The 12,650-nt window shown below is 44.7% G+C and overlaps 1 protein-coding gene across 2 annotated transcripts in view; it reads left to right on the top strand.

The window, feature by feature from the left end:
• Window positions 1-12,650, top strand: part of CDC20B (cell division cycle 20B) — a 56,460-nt gene that overhangs the window by 16,894 nt on the left and 26,916 nt on the right. For both annotated transcript variants that reach the window (XM_032769022.2, XM_032769021.2), the window contains exons 3-4: window positions 7,648-7,873; window positions 9,908-10,038. In XM_032769022.2, the coding sequence (XP_032624913.1) occupies window positions 7,648-7,873; window positions 9,908-10,038 (357 nt within the window). The remainder of the gene's footprint in view (window positions 1-7,647; window positions 7,874-9,907; window positions 10,039-12,650) is intronic.

The raw sequence follows: 12,650 nt of genomic DNA, 5'->3' as shown, positions 1-12,650 counted from the left end.
TTTATATAAAATTGTTCATAAAATTCAGCAAAAGTGAAAGACCAAATTAGTCTAGACACAAATGGTCTATTTACTCCACCCCAGGACTGCGTTAAGACTGTCAGTGGAAAAAAATAAGAGAATAGAACTGGAAATTAATAGACTCAAATTGGTGTGTTGAAAATTAGGCCTAATTGGCAAACAAAATAATAAGGGGATTCGCTGTTCTGCCCACCACTTCCTTTTGGGGTCCTTAAAAAGAGACTTTGGCGGGAGGTGGGGAGGATCAAAATGGTAGAGAGAGGTGAATTAGAAGGAAGTGGAAGCCATGATGGTAAATCTCACTTCATCTTCTGGGACTCCAGAATCTACCACAACACTGTTGGACCTTCACTGTCCTGATCCTGAGAGATGTCCTGGCCATACTGAGCCAGAAAGAGTGACCCAGATGACATCACTGGCTCTGGCTAAATTCCAGATGACACCTAGAATGTGAGACTTGGTTTCCTGCTGTCTTACCTTATTTATTCTCTTTCCTATCTCTCTTCCAGTTCTCTTGTTTTATAAGAATCTGTTTTCACCAGCCAGGACTGCATCTTTCCCAACACTGCTGGGAGACCATGACCAGCTAGGCAGCTAAAAGCAATATATTAAACAACTGGATGCTCGTACAAGTTTGCCAGGTTTTGGAGTGGCTGATAAGACTATGTGCTGAACCCATGTTTCTTTAGCAATGAGGTTGCAGGTGAATGTCAGCACCAGAGACAGAAGCTGAATTTTCTGTTTTAGCTGTTCTCTTCCCTTTGGTACGTGTTTGACTTATTTTGTCTTCAAGGAAATGAGACTGTACTTTTAACAACAAGTCCAGTCATCTCAATTTCTTTTCATTTCACCAAAAAAGACTAGTTATTATCATCATTAATACCATCTAAAAACTGTCATACTGAAGGATTTCCAGATAACACTCGAAAGGGAAATGGAATGAGAGATATAGTTAAAATCCTTAATTAATATTTTAAATTTCAAGTTCTTTAACTGTTTGTTTCTTTTCTGTATGTTTAGTGAAAAGTTAAAAAGATCTCGAATGATGTGTTTGTCATGGAACAAAGCAGTGTCTGTACCCAAACCCCTGAACAATGTTCAACTGTTTAGTGTTGTACAGTGACAGGGTCAGAATAACACCTTTTGCTTTCTGAGCCCATTTATTCCATTGAATTTGACACAATAGGTCCCAATGAGCTTTGGGTCCTATTGACTTCAATGAGCTTTGGGTCAGGACATTAATGTGAATTTACCTATGAGAGAAAGTCAAGCTCAAACCATTTTTTTGGGGTGGGCATGGTGCATGGAAAGCTGGCACAGAAGAAGGGCATAGTTTTGCTACTGAATATCTGGCTTCTAATTCTGACTGAGAACGGGAGAGGAAGAAGACAATGCATCAGAAAGAAGTGAAGTTGCTGGAGGGTTGGAATCCCAGATATAAGCAGGTTAATTCCAGGGGAGCTTCTCAAGAAAAATGTGAAGATGCTGTACAAGTATTTTAATGACACAATTCTGAAACCTTCCCACTCTGCCTTTGTTGTATTTTTTTTAAAATAAGTCTTCCTCTGTGTCATTCTGGATCACACCTATCAATCCCCAATACCTGAATTGACATTTTTGAAGGCATCACTATGTACATGTGGCAAAAGTTGCACTTACTGGATTTTTTCTCTTTTCTTTTCCCTTATTTTGTTGGTTTTCCCCTCCTTTGGTTTTTATCCTTCTTCATCACTTCTGACCTCATGTCCCCCGACATTGCCTCTTCTTCTTTCTCTTTGTTCTTTCATCTCCTTATTTTCTTTCTTCTGTCCACACTCCTATTTTCAGCCTTCTCTAAACTATCATTTGTCTTTCACTTCATTCCAGCTTCCAATTTCCCCTTATTCCCCTACCCGCCCAGTCCTTAAATTCCATTCAAGAATTATTCCTTTCGTGGTAATTTCTTGCTTCTCCATCAGTCTATCTCTTTGACTTACACAAAAAACTTGCTACATCACCTGCTCAATATGCTACATCTGTATTGCGAAGGGGTGATCAGAATGGAGTGCAGTGTTTCAAGAATGAAATCCTGGCCCCATTGAAGGCAATGGGAGTTATATAACGATTTCATCCCAAATGAGGGCATACGTTGGCTTTAGATAATAGCATAATACTGTTTCCAGTATTTTCTATAATATTCTTTATACAGCTACACATTTTGTTTGCTGTTTTTGACCGTCACTACCAGGGCCAGCTCTAGGTTTTTTGGTGCCCCAAGCAAAAAAAAAATTTGGCTGCCCCCCCGTTCCAGCCCTAGGCTCCCCCCTACACCCCGCTGCTGCCCCAGCCCTGGGATCTCTTCCCCCACCGACACCCCCTGCCACTCCAATGCTGGGCTTCCCCCTTTCCTCCCCACAGTGTCCTCTCCCCACCCCGCTGCTGCCCCAGCCCTGGGCTTCCCCGTGCCCCCCCACACTTCCTGCTGCCCCAGCCCTGGGCTCTCCTCCCCCCCAACGTGCACCCTCCTTCCACCACAGCCCTGGGTGACTGGTAACTCGCTCCCAGAGCGGGCCATTCAGCAGGAATTTTGGATGTGCACAAAACACAGACAGGATTGGTTCCCATATGGTTACAGAGCTGCAGTAAAGTGGAACAATTTTCAGTTTGTGTGATTGGAGGTATCTGGATGCATATTATAAGACTGTCCTCCATAAATGAGGAAAAGTTGAGGTGCCTTTATTATTCTTTTGTTCCACTCTTTCTTTCTATGGGGTATTTGCCAATGCAATATCACTGTCTTCCTTTTAAACAAATAAAAAGGCAATGGCTGTTGAAAATAGCAATTCCACTCCTAATAACCACTGGGAAGCATTTCTTGCTCAATTTTATCCTACTTTTTCTACAGCAAGTTACAGTGGATAAGTATATTTGATTTGGGAGAAATGAAGTAACAGCTGCCCAAATTGAGCTTGAGCACTCCTGAATTTTGAGAGGTTCAAATCTGGAAGGCAGGTGCTGGGTGTGTGTGTGTGGGGGGGAGGGGGCTGGGCTGTGGGCTCCGTGGGGGAGCACGGCAGCATGTATGCAGCAGCGTGTCTGGAGCTGTGCGGAGCCAGACACGCTGGCCTGAGTGGCATGGTAAGGGGGCTAGGGGGTTGGAGAAGGGGTATGGGGTTCAAGGGGGGCAGTCAAGGGACAGGGAGCAGGGGGGTTGGATGGGGTGGAGGTTTGAGGGGGCAATCAGGGGCAGGGAGAAGGGAAGTTAGATGGTTCGGGGGGCAGTCAGGGGACAGGCAGCGGTTGGATGGGCATGGGAGTCCCAGGGGTTTATCAGGGGACAGGCAGGGGGTGGGGTCCTGGGGGGAAGTTGGGAGGGGTCTCAGGAAGGGGCAGTTGGGGACAAGAAGGGAGGCTAAGATAGGGGTGTGGTCCTCTGGAGCAGTTAGGGGCAGGAGGCCTAGGAGGGGGTGATCAGGGGACAGGGGAGCAGGTTGGGGTTTCTGTGGGGGGCAGTTGGAGGGAGTGGATGGTGGCAGGGTGCGGCTTCCCTCCCTGTGGAGTGTCCTGTTTTTTGAATGTTAAAATATGGTCTCTCTACCATTCACAGCACTCACAACACACTGCCGCATGAAGTCCCCCTCCTTCCTTTCCAGTTGGTAGTGGCCAAGGGACTGCTGGGAAAATGTAGTTCTTTCCCTGCTCCAGGGCGGACTCTATAGGCAGGGAGCTAACCAAGGAACTACAGCTCCCACAGGCCCCTGTTGGTTCTCAGCTCCCATGCTGCCCCTGCAAATGGGCTGCCCCAAGCAGGTGCTTGCTTTGCTGGTGCTGGCCACTACACAATGAACATGTTTATATCAAGCTGTTGAGATGACCTGAGGTCTTTTCATGAAAGGTTACAATCTCCTTTGCATTTGTCAGCACTGATTTTCTGCTATTGTGCTGCTCATTCACTTTGCTTGATTAGTTTAACAGAAAGATTGAGCAAACATTGGGTAAAATCAGATATTTGTGTGCATGGCTCCTCTTAGAGTGTGGTAAGTGGAGCTTTGGAGTGCTGTCTGGGATCAGGTATTCCAGCAGCATGTGTGAAGAAAGGGTCATATGCGTCATTGAAAACAAACAAAAAAAAAAATCAAAAGGAAACATATAAAACCAATATTGACTTAAGAAAAGTTTGAATTTGTCTTTAAAGTCTGGGAAATCCATGCAAGAGTTTAGCCTTCTTGGGGTTTGGCTTCACGATTAGAAAAAATTAATCTCAATTTTAATTGCACTGTTATTACTAATTATTGCTAAAATCTTTAAAGCTCTCTAAAATGCAGAAAATCACATCTAAAATTTCTGGTGGAGGAGCTCTAGATTCTCCTATTTAAATGTTGTTGCTTCCCTATTGTCTGTCCGCAGCTTCCCCATTCTTGTTTGCATTGTGGCACGGCTGAGTGTAGCCATTGAGTCTCTCAAAGTTTTCTGCTTCTAATATAGTGAGACTTTCTGGAGGAAAGATGATTTAGGGGTTACGGGTGCTAGTCCAGAACTTGCGTGACTCAGGTTTAATTCCCTGACCTATCATAGACCACCTGTGTCACTTAGCCTATCACTTAGCTTGTTTGGGCAAGTCACTTAGCTTCAGTTCCCTATTGATGAAATGGGGTAATAGTTTTGGCCTACTTTGGAAGGATATTGTGATGCTAAATATGTTAATGATAGCGAGATGCTCAGCTACTATATAAGAATCTAAGGGTATGTGTACACATACAGCGCTGCAGTGGCGCAGCTCCTATCTATTGACTTTATTTGGGCTAAATTTCCATTTTTTGAAGGGTGCTTGTTTGACTTGGAAAACCTCTGTACCTTGCATTTCACCATCTTTTTTTCTTCTTGCTTACTGTTTCCTTTTGTTTTTAGTGCTATACATATCTTCTCTGACTCTGTAGTTTCCATGCAGAGTTTAAGGATTTTAATTTCTTTATTTCAGGTACTTTGCAACTAGCATAATCACTTAAAAAAAAATCTCCCTGCTGAAAGTTAAATATCTGAGTGCTAGATTTTGGTACTCTCTCCTCACAAGGGTGTTAAACTTAATTATAATGTGGTTGCTATTACTTAGTTGGTCAATGATAGTTATACCTTGAACCAACACCTGCTTACTACTTAGTACTTTGATGAGAGTAACTGCTTATCTTCTGTGCTCCAGAACTATTTGATCCTGTCAAACTGTCCTGCAATGAAATGAGTAGCAACTTCAGAGCAGCCTGTTAAGAAGCAGGGCACAAACCCCAAATTAGCTGTGAGTTCCATACTTTAATTTCACAAGCCAATTATCAAGTGTAAACTCCTTAAGCACTATATGAGCCTTAACATGTCACAGTCTCCTTGGGTACTCTCTCTAGTTTGCACCCAGGTAAGCTCGGCTTTGTGGTAGATGGTCCCTTCCACCGAAAATCACAACAATATTCAAATTACTCCCAGTCCCAAAGGTCCAGTCATTTATCCCAGGTCAGTAGCATTTTAGATCTCACACCAAAGACAATACTTGTAGTCAATCCTATAATAAGCTACCTAAAGATTTATTAACTAGGGAAAGAAAATAAGAGTTATTCACAAGACTAAAGCAGATAAACATACACACACTCAAATGAGTTACAGTCATAAGTATCAAAAAGTAGTAGCTTCTATAGTAAGCAAGCTTTATATGTCCCTTAGGGCTAACCCAGCTAAACACTGGGGATTTCTTGCTTATGCCTAGAAAACCTTGGTCTCGAGAGTCCAAGTAACATAGACATACAGTTTCTTCTAGCCAGGGATTTTTATTTCTTTTCCCTCTTCTCTGAGCTGCCACTTCAGCTGATGGGAGGAATTTATTTGAACTTATCCTCTTCATGAGCGGGGAGAGCAACCAACGAAGTCCTTTGTCCTCTGATGTTCCATAATTTGTCTGATGTTGATGGCCCTTCTCTGTTGGGCAAGACATCACATCTTTCATTGTAGATCAGCATTTCCCACTGATTAACATCTCACTCTGGTCTGGTGATTTAGAGTCACGGTAAGAGGCTTACAATGCAAATGCTCAAATATTACCTTACAATATGGGATACAGATGTTATAAGCATGGGTAGCGGGTATAAGAGCTAAGCCTCCCCAAACGGAGCAAGAAATGGCGGATGTGGTGCACTCTCCTTTGGAGGCTGGCCGGTGCCTTTGGAGCACCGCTGGTGGAAGCTACTGAGAAGTGTGGGGGACAGTGGCACCTGGACCGTGGCCCTGCCCACACTCTGCCCCAAGGCCCCACTCCCTGCCAACCTCATCCCCCATTACCGCCTTGCACTACAGCTTTCTCCCAAGGCCTCCCCTTGCTCTGCCTCTTCCCACCCCTGCTCTGCCTCTTCCCCCAACCGTACCCCCAAGGCCTGCTGCTTGAGCCTCTCTGCCACCACCCCTAAGGCCTCCCCGCTTGCTGCTTGTGACTCTCCGCTCTCTCCCTGAAGGCTCTCCCCCCGCCTGCTGCTCACTTCTCTCTGCTCCCCCCCGCAAGAGATGTGCTGCTTGGAGCGGAGGTGCCGAGAGGAGAGGGCTGAGGGGCCTCGGGAGAAGAGGTCAAGCAGGGCAAGGTCATGAGGTGGAGTTGGAGGGGGCACAGTCCAGGCACTAATGGCCCTTCCACTTATAAGGATCTTCTGGCACTTGTGCCCAGCCACCCAAAATGCTGGAGTCACACACCACCTATGGGTTATAATCCATACAGCAAATTACAAGCATTCAGTAAAGTCTAAACTAAGCACATTTTAACAACCTTAATACATATTTTAACAACAGTAATACACATAGGTGAGCCTGGCTAATTCCAGCTATGTATTTGTCAATATCCAAGTGAAGCTTGGCATAAGCTGGCACCTGGTTTGCCAGTGTCACAGATCCACAAACCATTCATTTAAGGTGTTAAGAAATTGTGTCCTAAAGTGACCAGTTTTTATGCGAGAAGTTGAAATGACCCATTATTGCTTTATTAGTTGTACTTACCTCTTTGGTCTCACTTAGCATTGCACACCCAATGTTTTTCCCCTGATCTGGATGTCAGTAGTATGTTCTGATGGCTTTGGAATTGTATACAGTGGTGCTGTATTGTCCTTTGGGGAAAAACTTGCTCCTTTAAGGATCTGGAGGACCTTGTTAGCAGTGGCACTGATGTGCACCCAAATACCAATAACCATCGGAGTTCTGAGAGGGGTTGGGGGAGGAGCAGGGACAGAACACTTGGATTTGTGACCATCTGGATCCACTAGCAATTTCTCTTCATAGAGCGAGGCACAGACGCTGCAGAGACTGCAGTTGTGTTCACAGAACAGCTGTGCTGCTGCAGATTTGCAGGTCTTGGGGAGGAAACTTCCTTCCAGGCAGCTCCCAGAGATATCCCCTGCACAATCTGAAGTTACACAGGCTACATGCTGGGAGGCAGGATTGTCCATATGCATTAACAGTGGAAAGCCTTTCCTAAAGATATAAAGTGATATAAGTATCAACGCTGTATTAAGTTACAAGATCTTGTGTCAGTCATTTGGATTGTTTGACAATCCATGGGTTTAATAACCATTTAACCTTCCTATCATATAAAACTATGACAGCTAAATTCTCTACTCTTTTAAATAGATGCCTGATTCAGGAAAGCCCACCTATTCACGATTTAAAAGTTGCATTGTGAAGAAACTGACGTGCAGTGTTCCTGTTGCTAGTAGCCCTATCGTCACAAGATGGCAGCAGACACATGCAAGAAATCATGCCGAGCAAACTTTCACAGAGTGTCAGCCTATTAATCTCTTTCCAGCTGATGGATCTGAGCTAGTAAGGACTCCTGAGAAGATCTCAACAATCCCAGGTCAGTCTGCAAGTAGAAGAACAGCAGGGAAACTGGATCACTCTGGAGATTCACAAGAGCCTCTAAAGCCCCCTGTTAATCTGCATCCGGCCAAAGCTGGTAGTGACCAAAAGTGGTAGGCTCAGTGTCCCACCTGAGATGTGTGCAGGGGCAGCTCCAGGCACCAGCGCAGCAAGTGTGTGCCTGGGGTGACAAGCCACAGGGGGCAGCCTGCCGGTTGCTGTGAGGGCGACAGTCAGGCTGCCTTCAGCGGCGTTTCTGCGGGAGGTCCGCCGGTCCCGCAGCTCTGGTGGCAATTCGGCAGCGAGTACACTGAAGGTGCAGGATTGGCAGATCACCTGCAGAACCACCACTAAATCTGCGTGACCGGCAGATTTCCTGCAGAAATGCCGCTAAAGGCTGCCTGACTACCATGCTTGGGGCGGCAAAAAACATACAGCTGCCCCTGGATGTGTGTGTTGATGTCAGTCCAGTTCCTAGTGGATAAGTATTATTATTAGAGAGACACGGTGAACAAGGTAATATCTTCTGTTGGACCAACTTGTGTTGTGAGAGAGACAAGCTTTTGAGCCACACAGAGCTCTTCTTCAGGCCTGGGAAAGGTACTCCCAACATCACCGCAAAATGCAAAGTATTATCATTTGTATATAGCAGCATAGGTGTGCAGGAGCTTTAGAGGGAGAATAAAATCACAGACCCTGATTCATCTTAGTGGAATTACACTGCTCTTAAACTGGTGTAAAAGGAGAATCAGGTCCATGACCCCATCCTGTGGAATGTACAACCTAGCATAGATAGGGCATGTCATGCTGGTAATGCAGGGAGAGGTGACATCAGGGAAGGCAAAGGGGAAAAAAAGAGCCAGATCCTTGTGTCCAGACAAGCTGCTGTCAGTTTGGACCACTTTGGGCCCCTGGTTCTGGGGGTAGATGGGGGCTGAGTGCTCTAAGATGCATTGGTTTGTAATCTTAGGTGGTTTCACACCAGCTGAGATTGCCTGGGGTGCTCCTGGTTTCTTGGTGGGGGAGATGATACTCCCTCACTACAGGTTGCAGGTTCAGATATCTGTCAGATCATTTCCTGGCCTGGCTTGGCCCAACTCTGGCATCCAAAGGTTGTGTGGTGTGTAGAGGGACTTGGGAGGAGACCCAGGCTTGTGTCTGTTGTCCTTGTGTGTGTTGGCAGAAAGGAGTTATGAGGGAGCAGGCAGTGAACTGGGTGGACCTATGGTAGCTTTAACTGAGAACTTGAGGCTGTGTGGGTCAGGTGAGCTCAATGCTGGCTCACTGAAATAACCATGAAAAGGGGACACAGTTTCCTTGCCTCTTCTGGGGTGCCTGAGATTTGGTTCCCATATACAGCAATATTGAGGACAGATGGGGAAGTTGTTCACTCATTGCATGCACACAGTTGGCTGAGTTATGGGACACAGTGAGATCCATATTTACCTGATTCAGGATGCAGATCATTAGATACCTAATAAAGGTTGGTCCTAAAAATAGAGAGTGGGTTGTCACCCTGTTCCTACCAGCCAAAGACTGTTAGGAACACTTGCAATGTGTGCCACTTTCCTCTATTGAATGGAATGTCACAGTTGCTCTAGAGTGTGATCCTAACTCTAGTCTCTGGCACGCAAGAAGTATAAGCCCTTAAACAAAGGAGTTCTCCCTCCTTTAGCTTTAGTGGTAGGAGCTTGTCTTTATGATGCAGAAATCCCTGCGTTCCATTTCTGATGGCAGTGGTGAAGTCGTGTGTAGCCATGGAATCCTTGCCAACATTCCTAGGAGACATTTCCTCTGGGGCTGAGTGCAGTGTCCTGCTCTTATCAGCCATGAAGCTTGGGATCAAGCTATCGACATAACATTTGGATTCTCTGTGTGATAGTGCATTGTTCTACTGACAAAGCATCAGGCCAACCCTCAGGATTAGTGTCACCAAAGAATTTGCTCTATAATGGAAAGGAACAATACAAGCACTGGGCAAACATACTAGTATTTTTTAAAGGAAATGTATCAATTAAAACCTTTTTTGCAGTATCCTTCCAGGTGCCTATCAAAAATTCTACTCATGAACCTTATATCATTACTAATGCCACAGCCAGATGTCATGAGACAACTTACTTACAAGGAAGAAATAAAAGGAGAGCTGAAATAGCAAAGAAGAGGGTGAGTAATGTAACATTGCATATGTGCTGGCAGGATTTATATTAAACCCTTTTCTGATGTTTGCATTGTTAGTATATTGTTACCTTGTCCTCTTCCCAGAATCTCCTGCTTATTTTCTACCTTTCTAACATGTAAAATAGTGACAAGAACAGCGGGCTCCAGAGCAGCTTTGATAAGTGTAATTAAAAATTACTCTGTCACTTGTGGTTAACTTACATTCATGTGTCTCTGCTTCTCCAGACTATAGAGAGACAAGATGGTGAGGTAATATCTTCATTCAAAATTTTATTGAAAACTCACTTCTCCCATGAAGAACATGGTGCCGATCCATGTCAGTAAAAATTATCACATCATTAAACACAAACTACACTTTCTCTTTCTCTTCTGTCTTAGTGCTATCTGCTTGGACTCTCAGTACAATCTTCTGTTGTTCATTTGCTCAGTCTGTAAGCTGTTTGAGTCAGTGACAGTGTGATGGCTGCCATCTTCGCTGATACACCGGGGTTTGAACCGGGGATCTCCAGAGCTAAAAGCATGAGCTAAAGAGTCAAGGTTGTACAGCTAGAGGCTGGAGCAATTGCCTCTCTTTGGCTTGTACAGCACCATTCACATGGTCAATATTGTCCCAGGGTAACTAGCCCTCTGAAGAGGTCAGGAACCCAGCCTACCTGTGACAGGCTGTGCTAAGGAGAATGAGCCAATGCAGATCCACTAGTGAGTAACTAATTGCCTAGGGTGGCAGTTAATTAGTTAAGGAACACCTGGGTCTAATTAGGGTCATGAGAGCTCAGTCAGGAGGTCCTGGAATACAAGAAGCTCCTGAGGAAAGGGACTTCTCAGGGGAGCTGGTTAGAGAGTTCACCAGGAAAGGAGATCTAATTAGGGTTGGAATAGTTGTGGCACCTTAGAGACTAACAAATTTAATTAGGGTTGCTGCCTCTGAGGAACAAAAAACAGAGACCATAAAACTGGACAGCTCACAGTGTGTACTGAGCACCCTTACAAATTTCTACCTCAAAAAAAAAGGAACAATCCTGGGGAAACCTGGAGGAGTGGTAACCTGAGACCTATGGAAGGTGCTCCTAGGAGGAAGACATTCAGAAAGGGAAGCACTACAAGCATCAAGTCCTACAAAGATCTTGACCTGGAGCAAGGACAGCAGTAGGAGGTCCAGAGTGCAGAGGAACTATACTCTGCTCTGGAAAAGAGTTGCAGTAGCTTGATCGCTGGGGTGACTCTGAGCCCAGAGAAGGAGCCCTTCCCCCAGGTCATGGCAAGAGGCCTGACTCCAGAGTGGGTCCTGGGTCAAGAGGACCAAACTGGTAAGGAGACTTGATGGAGGAGACTGATGGACCCAGGTGGGCACAGGTAGATTAAGACTAACTTGGCCCACTGGCTAGAATGTTTGGGCAAAGACTTGCTTGTGTGTCTGCTTGATCTTTGGTTAAATAAATTAGAGACCTGAAGGGGCACTGTTCACTACATAAAAGCTTTGTTGAACTCACTAAAGTCCATTAAGGGAAATTGATGCAGGTACATACCCATGGTTTGGTACTAGGCTACTAGAAAGTGCTCCAGGGTTGTCTGTCTTAATAAATAATACATATGAATAATAATAAAGAATAATGATGTGCCATTTTCAGTCTTTTTTGTGACCCATAACCACACTTTAAGGACAGAGCACAGCTGTCAACTCTGAATGTCCTTGCTTCTATTGGTTTGTGTCATACCATTAACATTATTTAAACATAAATGTTTAATTATAACATGTCTAGTGTCAGTCTTACCATATAAGTGACTGGGTGGCTAATGAATAACTGACCTGACAAACTGCTGATTGGTATCCTCAACTGCTTGACCTCCCCATGAGTGCATCAGATATTGTGGGAAGACCATGGTCTTATTATCATTTAGGAAGCATGGTCCCTGAAAGCTATCTCTCAGTTGGCTAATCAGAGGTACCCATTCTGGAAATAACACATTTTCAGGGCAGTGATGTTTTTCATGACTCATGGTAGAGGATACTGATTTTGAGGTAGATTCGGCATTCAAAATTTATGAACTATATGACTTCAGCAATTGTTTGATCCAGCCATATGGAGAAATATAATACAAATATTTGTGTTTTGTAGGTACCTTTTATGACATAATAATACTACTTGTATAGCACTTTTCATCCTTAGATCTCAAAACATTTTACAAAGGTGGGTAAGCATCATGCTCCTCATTTTACAAATGGAGCTCTAATGCACAGAAAGGCAAAGTTACTTGCTTAGGAGCACACTGCATGTGAGTATCAGAATTTAAACTAGAACCCAGGGTGCTTGACTTCTAGTCCAGAAGCCCATCCTCCGGACCACACAGCCTCCTTCAAAGATGATGCCTAGAAGTTATTTATTATTTTTCGTATTACCGCAGTGCCTACATGCTCCAGTCATGGACAAGGAGAGCAGGGGCTGCACAAACACAGAGCACAAAGATAGCTTTTGTCTCAGAGAGCTTACATTCTAAGCTCAGGCAAAAGAAAACAGATGAAGACAGACAGGCTGATGGGAGAGCACTAGAAAACGAGACAATATAGGTCAGCATGATAAGCTCTGGTCTCAGCACAT

The sequence above is a fragment of the Chelonoidis abingdonii genome, chromosome 6 (assembly GCF_003597395.2).
Source record: "Chelonoidis abingdonii isolate Lonesome George chromosome 6, CheloAbing_2.0, whole genome shotgun sequence".
NCBI classification, from domain to species: Eukaryota; Metazoa; Chordata; order Testudines; family Testudinidae; genus Chelonoidis; species Chelonoidis abingdonii.
Note: the sequence above shows the minus strand (reverse complement) of the source record. Positions and strands in the feature narration are given on the sequence as shown.